This window comes from Eleginops maclovinus, chromosome 11 (assembly GCF_036324505.1).
Source record: "Eleginops maclovinus isolate JMC-PN-2008 ecotype Puerto Natales chromosome 11, JC_Emac_rtc_rv5, whole genome shotgun sequence".
In the NCBI taxonomy this organism is placed as follows: domain Eukaryota; kingdom Metazoa; phylum Chordata; class Actinopteri; order Perciformes; family Eleginopidae; genus Eleginops; species Eleginops maclovinus.
Window position 1 is genome coordinate 20840248 of NC_086359.1, and position 15685 is coordinate 20855932.

General features: G+C 41.2%; 2 protein-coding genes across 2 annotated transcripts in view; one reads left to right on the top strand and one right to left on the bottom strand.

Annotated features, from left to right (window-relative positions):
• Positions 1 to 10568, top strand: part of cltca (clathrin, heavy chain a (Hc)) — a 33806-nt gene extending 23238 nt beyond the window's left edge. The window contains 17 exon segments of the mRNA XM_063895966.1: positions 569 to 694; positions 779 to 921; positions 1206 to 1440; positions 1554 to 1676; positions 2266 to 2411; positions 2497 to 2680; positions 2762 to 2954; positions 3810 to 3967; positions 4187 to 4459; positions 4546 to 4588; positions 4591 to 4862; positions 5392 to 5523; positions 5801 to 5911; positions 5999 to 6169; positions 6250 to 6471; positions 8354 to 8429; positions 9027 to 10568. Coding sequence (XP_063752036.1) covers positions 569 to 694; positions 779 to 921; positions 1206 to 1440; positions 1554 to 1676; positions 2266 to 2411; positions 2497 to 2680; positions 2762 to 2954; positions 3810 to 3967; positions 4187 to 4459; positions 4546 to 4588; positions 4591 to 4862; positions 5392 to 5523; positions 5801 to 5911; positions 5999 to 6169; positions 6250 to 6471; positions 8354 to 8429; positions 9027 to 9160 — 2742 coding nt within the window. The 3' untranslated portion in view covers positions 9161 to 10568.
• Positions 10539 to 14057, bottom strand: ptrh2 (peptidyl-tRNA hydrolase 2). Its single transcript, XM_063895967.1, has 2 exons — positions 13977 to 14057; positions 10539 to 13579 (listed from the first exon to the last, which is right to left on the bottom strand). Exon 2 carries the CDS (start codon positions 13567 to 13569, stop codon positions 13054 to 13056), a length of 516 nt encoding a protein of 171 aa, XP_063752037.1. The 5' UTR covers positions 13570 to 13579; positions 13977 to 14057; the 3' UTR covers positions 10539 to 13053.
• Between the last annotated feature and the right edge of the window lie 1628 nt (positions 14058 to 15685).

Consider the following 15685-nt stretch of genomic DNA (forward strand, 5'->3'; position numbering starts at 1 on the left):
AGATGCACCGATCAACCGGCTACTCACACAGCATCTTTCTTTGTTTGATCAAGACAGTTTTCAGAAGGGAGAAGTTGAGAAAATGAAGCAAAGAAAATTGGAATTCTACAGTCTTTCAAAAAAATCTGAATTGGAAAAGGAATTAAAATTGGTGCATCTCTATAAAGATAACTATTGTGGATTATTTCATTCTATTATGAATAGGTTTTTCTTCCTTGAGTTGTTGACTGTGAAACACACTAATCTTGCAATTGTATGTCCATTTGTTGTAGTGACAAACCTGTTTTATTTCTTCCCCATTGATATTGCCATGTGTTATTAAAACCACTTATGGAAAATGATACATCAAATTTCATTTTCAGTGACTCTGATAAATGTCTTACTTACAGCCATTAATAACCCCCGTAGAAAAATAAATCTGTAGTCTATTAAAGAAAACACATGTTGTGTGCTGTGTTAGAAGATCAGCCCTGTTGGTTGATGCTTTGTGGCTTTATGTCAGCGTTACATCTGCTAGGTTAACTTTCTGAATCTGCCCTCTTTTTTTCCACTATTTGAAACCCAACAGGAAGCCAAACTCACCGACCAGCTGCCACTCATCATCGTCTGTGATCGCTTTGACTTTGTCCACGACCTGGTGCTCTACCTGTACCGCAACAACTTGCAGAAGTACATCGAGATCTATGTTCAGAAGGTAGGCTTAACTGAAAAGCAGCATCTCTACATTAAAACCCTGCATTCAAGGAATCATTTCATGAGATCTGAATTTGTGTCTCAGGTGAATCCCAGCCGTCTTCCTGTTGTGGTCGGTGGTCTCTTGGATGTTGACTGCTCAGAGGATGTCATCAAGAGTCTGATCCTGGTCGTCAGGGGGCAGTTCTCTACAGATGAACTGGTCGCTGAGGTTGAAAAGAGGAACAGGTAATGCACTATTCCACATACATGCCTCTTAACATCAAAACTGTGAAGTTGTAGACAGTAGTTTCAGCTCTGTCGGAAACACCAGGTGACTTAGTATCCTACATTTGGACAAGTTTTCTATGAATGACAATTTATGCAGTGAGTTAAATTAGAAACTTGGACCTATTCAAGCTAACAGATCTGAAGAACCTTTTCTGTCTAGTACCTTGTGCTTTGTCTCTGGTCATCTTTGAGATGTTTTGTGAGCAGTTAGAGAGAGTCCCGACATTCATTTCCTCTTCCAGACTGAAGCTCCTGCTGCCCTGGCTGGAGTCTCGTATCCACGAAGGCTGTGAGGAACCCGCCACCCACAATGCCCTGGCTAAGATCTACATCGACAGCAATAACAACCCTGAACGCTTCCTGAGGGAAAACCCCTTCTACGACAGCCGTGTGGTGGGAAAGTACTGCGAGAAGAGAGACCCCCACCTTGCCTGTGTGGCCTATGAGAGAGGACAGTGTGACCAGGAGCTGATCAATGTGAGGATGAAGATCTGTACTTGCATCTCACCTTTGTATCTACATCTGTTCAATTCAGTTCAGCTTCCTTTTTTGAGATTGTGCTTTAAACTTTTACTTCTTTTTAATGTCAGGTCTGCAATGAGAACTCCCTGTTCAAGAGCTTGTCTCGCTACCTGGTTCGCCGCAAAGACCCTGACCTGTGGGCCAGCGTGCTGCTGGAGAGCAACCCCTTCAGAAGACCACTCATTGACCAGGTGAAGTAATAGGTCCTATCTCATCTGATGTAAAATACCTTGTTCATCACTCTTGACATTGAATTTGGTACCTTAGTTGGTACCTCGGTACTGGCTAAGGTTATCTGGTAATTTAAGGAGTTTACAGATCTAGTCCAAAATCTCCTGGATTGTTTGCTGTTATTAAGGCCACCTCTTAATAATCACATCATTACTTTCCAAAAACCTATGAGACCTCTGTAGGAGTAGCTTTTGGTGTGGTTAAGCAAAGTTAAACCTTCTAACCCTTAAGGGTAATGTTAGCTAGCACACAATTTCCCCTCCTATTCTTGCTGAAGAACAAACCTGTGTTGAACGGTCTCGCCAACCATCTTCTCATCCAGACTTTAGCCTTCTTTTTTTTATCTTCACTACAAAGCTGTACTGCTGAGTCAGTGTAGACTTCCTACTTTCCCATTAGCTAAAGTACTCCCTCTGGCAAGATCATCTTAATTATATCCTGTAGTTGCGCTGTTAATTTTAAATCTTCTGCTGTGAGTATGTTTGAGATCAGTAAGGAAGAACATCTGTGAAGTTTCGCAACTTTAGCCTCTGCTCCTCCGCCCTTCAGGTGGTGCAGACAGCGCTGTCAGAGACCCAGGACCCAGAGGAGGTGTCCGTCACAGTCAAGGCCTTCATGACCGCAGACCTGCCCAACGAGCTCATTGAGCTCCTGGAGAAGATTGTGCTGGACAACTCTGTCTTCAGTGAACACAGGTGTTTATTTGAAACTGATTTTGTTGAGATGTATCATTTCAAAATGAAATAGCAATGCTAAGGGTTCTGTGTCTTTTTCCCGCAGAAATCTGCAGAACCTGCTGATCCTAACCGCAATCAAAGCCGACCGTACCCGTGTGATGGAGTACATCAGCAGGCTAGACAACTACGATGCCCCCGACATCGCTAACATCGCCATCAGCAACGAGCTCTTTGAGGAGGCCTTCGCCATCTTCAAGAAGTTTGACGTCAACACATCCGCTGTGCAGGTCAGTCATCAGGTCTTGAGCAGCTACACTAATCCCTGAGTGCCTGAAGAAGTCTTCACTGTGTCTCTTTTTTGTACCCAGGTGCTGATCGAACATATTGGCAACCTGGACCGGGCCTATGAGTTTGCAGAGCGCTGCAATGAGCCTGCTGTGTGGAGCCAGCTGGCTAAGGCTCAGCTCCAGAAGGACCTGGTTAAAGAGGCCATCGACTCCTACATCAAAGCCGACGATCCCTCTGCATACATGGAGGTGGTGCAGGCTGCTGATAAGAGCGGTAAGGAGACTTATTGAGGGAAAAAAAGCACCCCACGTTCGTGGATATTTGTTCCAGTTGAGGCCTTGGTTTCCTTTTTGTCAAAGGGCTTTTAAAAACAACAACTTATTGAGAGAAAGAAGACCACCATACTTGCTGTGAGCAGATCAGTCACTGAACATTGGCAACTGTTGTTTGTTTGCCAGTGCCACTTCGATTGAAAGCGATCAATATGAATCCCATCAGCTGGGTTGTGATGAGTTTGTTATTTTTTCCTCCAGAGGTATCTGCTGATAGTCGCAGCTAATGCAGCAAGTCTTTATTGGAACTGCACAGTATCAGCATAAAATACAGTTGCTGCTGTGTCGCATATCCTTAAATAAGTAAATACATTTATGGCAGTAATAGAGATTTTAGTGGCACGAAAAAGGGGCTTATATATTGAACCATAGATATCCTCCTGTGACATAACGCCCCACAGTTTATAGTTTTAGAGGGTATGATTCTCATTGTCAAGTAAAGAGCATATATTTATAATGGGATATTTAGATATACTTATTGATTCCAAATTGGGAAATTGTTTTGTTAGTGCAGAATGCTAAACAGGCATTGCACATAAACTGAATATAATATAAAAATGAACATAAACATTTAATGTATAAATATGAATAAAAAAGATTGTGTCCATAAAGTAACGATATATTTATAAATGTAGTATCTAAGCTTTAGAAAGATATGTATAAAATACAAGTTAAAAAAGAAGAACTGATCAAATCAAAATGGATCACTAATAATAATGTATAAAAGTCATCAAAGAAAGAAACATTATTATTCAGAAACAAAACATTAACTATATATCTCCGTCCTTTTTTTTAGGAAACTGGGAGGATCTGGTCAAATTCCTGCAGATGGCTCGTAAGAAGGCCCGCGAGTCGTATGTGGAGACAGAGCTCATCTTTGCCTTGGCCAAGACAAACCGCCTGGCAGAACTGGAGGAGTTCATCAACGGACCCAACAACGCTCACATCCAACAGGTCAGCTGCTGTAATGAATCCCTCAGTGAAAACGCTGTCAGGTCGCTTCTTTTTGAGAGGCTATCCTGTAATAACTGTTGGAATATTTAGGTTTATTACTTATTTTCAGCTATTGTACTTTATGCTAGTTGTTTATAAAAAGGCTCCTCTGTGAATAAGGGCCAGGTCTGAAACGCTGTATCACAAGTAAAAGGTATTGTGACTATTCCTGTTGCGTAGGTCGGTGACCGCTGCTACGATGAGAAAATGTATGATGCCGCTAAGCTTCTTTACAACAACGTCTCCAACTTCGGTCGTCTGGCTTCAACTCTGGTGCACCTCGGGGAGTACCAGGCCGCTGTGGACGGCGCGCGCAAGGCCAACAGCACCCGAACCTGGAAGGAGGTGTGCTTCGCCTGCGTGGACGGAAAGGAGTTCCGACTGGCCCAGATGTGCGGCCTCCACATCGTGGTGCACGCCGACGAGCTGGAGGAGCTGATCAACTACTATCAGGTAAGACGGATTGCATTTCCAACTTATTTCAACATGGCCTAGATTCACAAATCAACTCATTCTCCACACTCTCTCTTCTCCCTCAGGACCGCGGTTACTTCGAGGAGCTGATCACCATGCTGGAGGCCGCCCTGGCCTGGAGCGCGCTCACATGGGGATGTTCACGGAGCTCGCCATCCTGTACTCAAAGTTCAAGCCACAGAAAATGAGGGAGCACCTGGAGCTCTTCTGGTCCAGAGTTAACATCCCGAAGGTCCTGAGAGCAGCGGAGCAGGCGCACCTGTGGGCCGAGCTGGTCTTCCTGTACGACAAGTACGAGGAGTTCGACAATGCCATCATCACCATGATGAACCACCCCACAGACGCCTGGAAGGAGGGACAGTTCAAAGACATAATCACCAAGGTGCTGTTGGATTTCATTTCAAAACTAGGATTCTATTGTTTATTTAATATCACTCTACTTTTCTTTTCTCATGTTGACGTCTTGTAGTCTTGCCTATGATGAATAATTATTTGACTGACTTATTCTATTAATTGTTGTTTTATGATTTCTGATTTTAAAAATCTGCTTTGTATTATAAAAAGTATTGAAAAATGATCTTAAAATATTTCCCTCCAGTGTAATATCATGGTTTTAAATGATTGTTTTTATTTTTGACTGTTTTAATTAGTTTTACAGTGTTGCTGTTATTTTAGTTAGATTTTTGTTAGCAGCAGGTATATCGTCTCTGTAGTATGTGGCTATAACTATATACACTAAATATTTAGTTAGATAACTTTGTAGGAATCGCCATCATTTCATATTAATTATGTCATCTTGTATACATTTAAGAAAGGCATATACGTGGTTTAAGTCTAGTTTCAGTTTTATTTTAAGATAATATCCCTGATGCTACTTATTGTTTCTAATACTCTCCCTCTGCTCCCTGTAGGTGGCCAACGTGGAGCTGTACTACAAAGCCACCCAGTTCTATCTGGAGTTCAAGCCCTTGTTACTGAATGATTTGCTCATAGTGCTTTCCCCCAGACTGGACCACTCCCGTGCTGTCATCTTCTTCAGCAAGGTAACCAATAACACTTCACAAGTGTTGCAAAACTGTTTTATATACTTGGCTGAGGTGAAAAAGGGAAAGTATACCAGATTAAGACACCAGATCTGTGTGGACAAATACTTTTAATGTTGTCTAAATCAATACATGACACAAACACCCTTCAACACGTTCCCATCACGTTTTCACCAGATTGAATGGTGCTGATTTTCTGGACATTCTGTATAAATGTGTGCTTGGTTAGCGCGGTAGCCTGCCTCGTGAGATGATGAGTGTACTTGTGTGTCTACAGGTGAAACAGTTGCCTCTGGTCAAACCCTACATGCGGTCAGTACAGAACCACAACAACAAATCAGTCAATGAAGCACTTAACAACCTCTTCATCACAGAGGAGGACTATCAGGTAAGAGAGCCTCCGACAGAGTTTGATCTTTTTATGCCCTAAACGCCTTCTTGACTTTATAATCTCCCCCTTTCCCGTCACGCTCAGGCACTGAGGACATCAATAGATGCCTACGACAACTTTGACAACATCTCCCTGGCCCAGCGCCTGGAGAAGCACGAGCTGATCGAGTTCAGACGAATCGCTGCGTACCTCTTCAAGGGCAACAACCGCTGGAAACAGAGTGTGGAGCTCTGCAAGAAGGACAAGCTCTACAAGGTGCTTTTTCTTTCTTTATGGATGTTTCTCAAACACTATTTAGAACATTCCTGACCCTTTCTGTGCTGTGTTGTCTGCAGGACGCCATGCAGTACGCGTCGGAGTCCAAGGACGTGGAGCTGGCGGAGGAGCTGCTGTCCTGGTTCCTGCAAGAGGACAAGAAGGAGTGTTTTGCCGCCTGCCTGTTCTCCTGCTACGACCTGCTGCGGCCCGACGTGGTGATGGAGACCGCCTGGAGGCACAACATCATGGACTTCTCTATGCCATACTTCATTCAGGTCATGAGGGAATACCTCAGCAAGGTAGGTCGGATGTTTTTTCACTAAAGTATTTATAATCTAAGCTAGGTTTTAATGCACAATGCCATGTTTGGACAGTGCAGGTCTGGATGCTAATTAGTCTTAATGATTACCTGCAATAATGTCTGATTTTTAATATGTTCTGCATCTATTATTCCAACTAAGAAATGAATTGATAAATTATATTCTTACCTTCATTTTTTGGTACTTTGACTTTCTTGAGACCATTTCCTTACAGACAAACAAACAGAATTATTTCAGTATTAAAAATATGAAGATAGCATTGCTTATCTTTTGACAATAGTAACAGTGGAAAGTATTAAATGAAAGACAAACTCAAACTCTTTTCCAGGGAAATATTTGTAATTCTTCCTCCAATGCTGCACCTCTTCTCTTCCAGGTTGATGCAGTTAAGGAACAGGTGAAAGCTAAATGCTCTGTTTTTGATCTCAAAGTGTTGAGCTCGGGCTTTGAGTGTGCATGGTTTTAGCTACACTCTCACTTTGACACAGTCACAGAGACATCTTTAGGCTGACAGGAAACTTTATAGATATGTATTGTCTCGAATATTCAGACCGATTGAAACTCAACATGCTAATCTAGTCAGGAAGTGCATGTGAATCAAACTGGCTTCAGGATTGGATAGTAATAAATGTGTTGTGGATGAGTAACACGTTGGGAACAGGAGGTCAGGTTTTAAGAACAGAGACGCAATATACCTTAATATTTTCTCTAATACATTTCCTTTCTTGTGTATGACCAAAACAGTTGTCAGAATTTAGAGCTTACATTGCTTGTATTTGATATTGTCCGAGTGACTCTGAATCTGCTATAATTCTGAAGTGGAATTGTTATTTGGAAACAGGAAGTTTCCTAATGACAACCTGAGAGGGTGTTTTGTTTTGAAGTCAGATTGTTTTTTTAGGTTTTTTTAAGTGTGACTTATTTTTCACACAACTGAACACGCATAAGCGTCACGTGCTCGCCCGTTTCTTCCTGTCTCTATGAGAAGGAGGGTGTGAGAGAAGACACATTTTGACAAACAATGTTTTATGATATAGCTATTTCAACATGGCACGTCGAGCAAGCCGAGTATATTTGACACCTCCATCATAACTAATTCCTTCTTAGATATAGACACTGCACAGTATGGTGCTGTCTGTTTGTCAATCTGCTGGTTATAGTATTAAAGCATGCATGGAAACACCTGTTGCTGATACCTAGCAGCCGGGTGTTTATCTGCCTGGCTTCCTGTAAAAACACTGGAGCTGTAGGGAGCACTTGACCTGAGACGTAAACGCCCCCCCCCCCCCGTGCATCTCAGTGCTGCAGCCTCTTACTCACTGGCAGCGGTGCATCACACAGAGCATGATGCTGTGTCTGTTTACAGTGGAGCTTTGAACGTTATGTGTGTCTGAAGAGGCATGGGAGATCTGAATGAAGCCTTGACTGTTGTCTGCAGATATAACATGCATCCAGGTGCTGCAGCTGCTCCCCCCCTCACCACCAGATATCTGCATTTTGTGTTGTGACTTGCTGCCTGTTGTGTTCTTTTTTATTTATTATTTAACAAGCAGGCTGTTTGTATTGTTTCTCAGGCAGGCCACCCTGAAAGAGGAAAGGAATTTCTTATTTATGGTATTAATTAGTTAGGTTTCCACTACCACTGGTTCAACCACCCAAAGTTTTTTATCCTGATTATTATTTATTTTTTCTTTTGTCTTGCTACTGTGTGAAATCTGCTATGCGTGGCGGCCCACATGAGCATCCTTTGTCATAAAAAACTGTTTCACAAACATATCCGTTCTGTGCTTGGTGAGTATGTTGTTGTACTTACTAGGCGTTGTTGGTTTGTTGTAAATGCTTTCATTTCTTCTCTTTGCAGGTAGATAAACTAGAAACCTCCGAGTCTGTAAGGAAAGAGGAGGAGCAGGCAACAGAGACGCAACCCATCGTCTACGGTAACCATCCTCTAATGACGTCTGTGTCCTTTTCACTGTGACTGCAAAGGCAGCCGTGTTCTTTACAGATCAACATTTTAAGAAGCCCCCTAAAAACGTGTGTTCAAATTATAACCGCTCTACAAAATCATAAAATCCTGACTAATTTGGCAACAATCAGTCAGAAAAATCCTGCTGCACGGAATGTGTGAATTGCAAATATTTCATAAGATAACGTTTGCATATTTAAACATTTTTTTATTTGGGTAACCTGGGGAACGTTATGTATTTGTTAAATACATTTACAGCCGTGGGAAAAATTAAGCATTATCATTTTTCTTGTTTTCTTATTTATAGGAATGTCTTTGAGTGAAATTATTTTTTTAATTTGTATTGTATTCTATAAACTACTGGCATTTTTTCTCTGTGTTGGAATTCAACAGACACTGGCTGCCATACATGTAGAGATAAAGATTTAAGAAACATTTTGAGTGGTCTCTCAATTTTTTCCAGAGCTGTATATCATCCCGTGCCCAAAAAATCAATAAGAATGCACTCTGATCATTTACATCAGAGCTTCCAGTCACTTGTTGTAAACCTTGTGTGTGTTCCTTGCAGGCACACCGCAGCTGATGCTGACAGCGGGCCCCAGCGTCCCCGTGGTCCCTCAGCAACCGTACGGCTACGGCTACCAGGCGCCCGCAGGCTTCGCTCCGCCAGCTGCACAGCCAGGCTTTGGCTACGGCATGTAAAGACCCCCACCCCACCACCATTACCTTCTCTCCACATGCAGGCTGGAGCAAACATCCATCGTGTCCCACAGTCCTTCACCAGAGCATCAGTCTGCCCCCTGCAGGCAGCGGGGGGGGCCGTACAGACAACCCTTCTCTTCTGTTTTTCTTTCTTTCCTTTTTTTGTCATGAAGGACTCAGTTTTATTTCTGTTGTCAAAGAAAAAGATTGAATCACAAAGAATAATTTTCTCACATTCCGTATTGACTAGATTAATTTTTTTTCTTTTTGTCTATTTTATTTGAATGGGAAATGGTTTATGTACAATGGGGAGGGGCTTGTGAGAAGAGCTAGTCCTCTACTCGATTTAAAAAAAATGGTCTGTTGTGAAGCATTTGATTTGCACTCTGTAGTGAAAAGAAATTAATGTAGAACCTCTTCCTTTTGATGTGTGTGCAGCTTCTTCTGTCCGACTGTAAAATGCATTTAATTATTGTATATTCAGACACAAAAAAATCGCTTCTATGTTCTTCTATATTTGAACATGAGACCGTCGCTTCCACGACCACAATCCTGAAACACTACCAGTCACGTCCCCACACACACCTACACGTCGGGGCTGAAAACACAAGAGAGTACTTTACGTATGATTTACAGGAAGGTTCCATTCTTTCCAGCAAAGCCTCTGCAGGACTCTCTAAACAAATTAACATTCAGACGACATTTCCATGTGCTTTAAATACTGCTCTAACCTGGGACCATTCCACCTCAGGAGGGACTGCAGACCTGTTTGACTAACATCCCCCCCCCCCCTTCATGCTGCAGTGTGCTTCTGCTGGATGTCATCTTAGGTCACTGCTATGGGAGTGCGCAGGAGAGATTTGACAAGCTTTTTTCTCTTGTCCTGTTGAATGGTTTTACTTTTGACCCCCCTCCCCCCGCTCATCCGATACTGAAACAGCATCACAGGACTTGGTGGTAATTTGAAGTTTTTATCAAAGGCTTGCTTGTATACAGGAAATCAATCATTAACTCCTTTGAACTTATATTCTTATCTAAATTACCTTTTAGATTTAAATTGTGCACTTAAGATACTTGATTGTGCATAATCAGGATCATAATGAATGAAACAGCGGTTTTGTTTTCCACTTAAAAATAAAGGCTTCTTGTTTGTCAAGAAAGGTCTGATTGTGTCATACCTGTATCCCGTGTTGTGTAGGTGGAGAGAACAGTGACGGAAAAGGTCACATTTAACTTCCGTCCAATCACCGACTGAAAAAAATAAGTTATTTGACAGGAAGTGAACATCAAACAAGCTCATGTTTAGTGTCTGTAGTGGATAAGCAATAATTATAATTGTTCAGTGTTGAAGTGTATTTCAAAATGCTGTAATGCTTCGTTAAGTAATAAAACAAATCTTTATTAGAAACATTCTTATTCAAATCCTATATTATACAGTTGTAGAATAAAAAGAAATACAAAAACCAAGTGTTTTGCTCCAGCATGTGTAGATTCTGTAGAACTAATGACAAATGCATTGGGGAATGTCAGATCTGTGAGAACTGCCTCGTGGGTTTTTTAAATATCTTAACGGTTGGTGAATGAGGCCCAAAATGAATACAGAATCCTAGAATAATGGCTTCTCCATTTCCAAATAGTGTATCAGCACTTCCTTTGGCTGACTTTGCAGACCTCTCTGTGGGAGTGTGAAAGTGCCCGACAGGATATTGCACAGAAAGAGGAAACTCCTTTCTAAATTCTGCTGAAGTGAATGTCAGACAGAAATCGCAGAGATAATGTGAGAGTACCGTAAAACCACTTCGTCAATAACACAGTTCAGGAGTGGGTTTTTGACTCCATTAGTTTCTTGGGTTTAGATTTAGCAGTTTAACCTGTTACTGACTTTGTCTACTATCCCAAAATTATGCAAGTGACTACCAATCATTTAACACATTTATATAATTAATCTTCAAACCGCTAAAAGATCAGTATGTAAAGTTACCTTTAGAAGATTTAAGTAGATGCACATATGACAAAATGCATGTTAACAGATATAAAGCGGCATTAATTCCTCTTTTTATAGATTAATCGAGCAATGCAATGTTGTAAAACGCATGTTTTATCACAATACGTTAGCTGTTATCACAAATTATTCATCTTTACAGTTTCAATTCAATTAAGGGGCCTGCTATCAATATGAGAAGATATACAGTGGGTAAAATAAGTATTGAACACGTCACAATTTTTCTCAGTAAATATATTTCTAAAGATGCTATTGAAATTAAATGTTGCTCAGATGTCGGTAACAACCCATGCAATCCACACATGTAAACAAATCACACCTTCGATGTCCTTAAATTATGTGAATTAAAATGGAATCACACAGGGAAAAAGTATTGAACACATGAAGAAAGGGAGGTGCAAAAAGGCATGGAAAGCCAAGACACCAGCTGAAATCTATCAGTACTTAGAATGCAATCCTGCCCCTTGTCAGTGGAAATAAATATCAGCTGGTTCAGTCCCAACTGATGGCCTATAAAAAGGTCTCTCATTACCAAGGTGTCACACAAGAAAGATCTCATGATGGGTAAAGAGGGTGGACATTTTCAACAACACAATGATCCCAAACACACAGCCAAGGAAACTCGATTGGTTTCAGAGGAAGAAAATAAAGCTGCTAGAATGGCCCAGCCAATCACCGGACTTGGACATTCGGACCGAATCCAATAGAAAATCTATGGAAAGAACTAAAGATCAGAGTTCATAGAAGAGGCCCACGGAACCTTCAAGACTTGAAGACGGTTTGTGTGGAAGAATGGGCCAAAATCACACCTGACCAATGCATGCGACTAGTTTCTCCATACAGGAGGCGTCTTGAAGCTGTCATTACCAACAAAGGCTTTTGTACAAAGTATTAAATACATTTCAGTAAGCGTTTCCCCTGGGTCATTCCATTTTAATACACATAACTAAAGTAATGGACATCTATGCTATGATTTCTTTGCATGTGTGGATTGCGTGGGTTGTTACCGACATCTGATGAAAATGTCATGTCAATAGCACCTTTAGAAATATATTTACTGAGGAAAATGCTGACGCGTTCAATACTTATTATACCCGCTGTATATTAGTTCTTATTCCTATGTTATTATTTTAATGGTTATTGGGCTAATCTTCCATACATTTAAATAAAAAACATTTTTAGTCAAAAGTTAAAACCATAGACCTGTTGTTCAATATAAAGTGCCACATTTCTCATGTGAAGCCCTGTTTAAATATTAATTAAGGAGGTGAGCTTCATGAATATTTGGAACAAATGTGCCAAAAACAAAACAAAGGCTTAAATGCAGCATGCAAGACCAGGAAAAATGTTTATACTTCAGACAGACAAAAAAAGGAATCCAGTGGAACTACAATATAGATAGGACATCGTTAGCAGCTCAACTGCAAAATAATGCCATTCAATTGTAAGGCACTGCTGTTTGCGTGCCAGCTAGGAATGAGTTCTCCAACACTTATTATATTTAGAGTACCAAGCCAATGTTAAGGTGATGTTCATTTATGACAAGTCAAAAATGTCTGCCCTGAAAATGTTTAAATGTTATTGTGCTGGGATTCCAATCAGATCAACAATCATTTTCATGTCGTTTCCTCTGTCTTCAGGAACAAGCCTTGGCAGAAGGGATGTCACTGTCACAGAAGTAGCACAGTACAATAATACACATCAAGCAGTTACTGCAGCTATTCATGAGCCAACAAAGGTAATAGGCACATGTTCAAAACTGTACCCAAAAGAAATCTGCTACTCAACGTGTATTTGAGTCAATTGTTGTTTTATAAAAATACAAACTCATTGCAAATCGTTTAAACAACATGAACATTGTTTGCAAGTCCTACAGATGCAAGCTGGAACTCTAGTAGAGCTTCAAGTGTCCTGTGACTTTGTCAACGAGATCAGCCGGGCCTGGGCCCACACCCAGCACGGTGCGTGACCCAGGGGCGATTTGAGTCCTTCCTGCGTCCTGAATCAGGCTGACACAGAGCCCCATTTCTTTGGCGTGACCCAGCAGATCAATCAGGGTGTCCTCATCTGGCGCCTTCACCACCACTTTGGGCTGCCCGCAGTACTCCCACTGTTGGAGAAGCTCAGGCTTCCTGCGTTGCACCTGTTTGTAGGCAGATACAGCAGCATGGGAGCACTGGGCTGCCACCTTACCTTTACCCATCTTCAGGTCGTTTCGGACCACTAGCACCATCTTAAACTCGCCTCCTTCTCCCATCACGTTCGCTTCACCAGTGCCGTTCCCCATCGCTGCCATCAAGGTTTTGGATGTTGGAACTAAGCGAGCACGAAGGTGCCAGCCAATGAGGAGCCCACAGCCCAGCCCTGCTGCTACACCCAGGCCCAACGGACCATAAAGCATGTCCATGTTGATGACCCTGCAAAAACAGCAGAACAAAATAAGGCAAGTTCATATCACATCTACACCTGCTATATACACTTATCACCACCAGGTCCATTCAGTGTCTGATCATATTAAGTTCTTCCCGTTGTCATGGAAAAGGAGAACTTCAAGAGCTCGATGTTGGTTAAGCAATTGATATTGTATACATTTTCCTAAGCTCCAAAACTGCTAACTTTTTAAAGTTAGACAGATAGCAACTATAGGAAAAAACGAGCAGATGCCACTGTAGCCAGCTAACGCTAGCTAACTAACTTTATAAATACTTTACAATAACACTTCTTCAGGACAAACATATTACTTTCTTGGCAAATAGACAAATGTTCAAAGATTTCCTGCCGAGGCATTGATAACACTAATTATACGTTTCATACCTGCTGGTTAGTTCAACGTGCTGGCGGCTAGCAGCAGCATGAATGAGGCTTATGGTCGCTTGGTAATGACGTCAAGAGACCGAAACTTTTCAAATGAAAGGAAGAATGAGCAGCCTTTATATAAATGGTATTGATGCTTTGAACAACAGATGCAACAGACATATTAGAAAATGTTTACTGCATAAAGGGTGTTTTGTTTCTTTTAAATTCTGTATAACACACACTCACACGTTGTTTTTATTTAAATTAGTGTATTTTTGTGCCATATAGAATATTTCATGGTGTGTCATTTTCATTCCAATCTGACACTTAAGTACCAAGTTAAGAGCAGTTAAGATGCCTTGTTGTATGGCCACTTACGCTCCCTACCCAGACTATCCTGCCAGTTCAACACAATTCTTAGGCCAACACTGTCCTCTATTGAGTACAACTAGGAATTACTGGCACCTGTAACTATGATCATTTTTTATTTCCTGCATAGCCCACATTCACAATACTATGCTATCGATAGGAGATGTAGCTTAGTCTGCACCAACAATATTTCATCAAGCTCGCTGTGAACCAAGACAGCAGTATAATACTCAGTTGGCTGAGAAGTGATGGACCAAGCTGTTTTTTTCCTGCTCACCTGAATGTCAAGTGTTATGGATGATCCTTGGAAAAAGTGAAACATAAGTTGTGAATGAATGGATATGTCAATGTTTGCCCAATGTTTGTAAGAAGGGTTTTCAGGGTTTAGAAGTGATTAGAAGCGGAAATATTGCCTAAAATAATCATGATTATATGATTAGAACATTCATTAGAAGTCTGGATTTACAAAACCGTATCATCAAGTTATTTTAGATAGTATTCTTTGACCTGTTTTCTACCAAGGTAGACTTTAGTGATACACTGTTATTGGGGCAGAATCACACTGCTATTGTTTTAGTGACAAAAGGTACAGCACTACTGCTCTGATTTAGTTTCAGTTTGGAACTGCAGTGGAGATTGTGTCCTTCTTTCCTGCTTTGGTGTCCATTATTGTGTTGTGCATTGGTCTCTAGTTTGACAATTGCTATCTTTTAAACTTAAACCTTAATAACTAAATGAAATTGGAGCACTATACTGGTCCCAGGAACCAACTAAGGAGGTGACTGACCTGATTTAAGTCTAAGACTTCAGGGTATACCATCCATGTTTTGCAACTTAATGTACAGTATAGTTATTTAAGTTCTATTCTGTGAATAACACAGAAGCAGTTCTCCAATTGCATCTCAGTTAAAAAAACACTTTTCACTAGAAAACACAGTAAATACTTTCACTCTGATAAACAAGATGATGCTCATATTGAAACCTGGCGACATACAGTTCTATCTCTAGTTATGACCTGAAAAATGTGAAGTCCTGAGACGTTTTATTTTTTGACTGTGGGAATTAACCGAGGACTCTTTGCCCAGATGCCATTCATTCAGTGTGTGTGAAACCTACTGAGGACTGAGAAGTGTTAGAAGTGCGCTCCAGGAAAGTGATCCACTTATTTATAGACCCTTTAATTAGACTGGCTCTCTGGAGGTAGTACCAGGCAAATGATGAAATCTCACCCTCTTTCTTTCTGTGTCTCTCTTCTGTCAGCCTGCAGTCTCCTCCCCCGGCAACTCTGTATCAGTACTGGATCCCTCACTGGCCCCCTCCATCACCACACCCTGCACTCAAGTTATGATGCAGTTCAT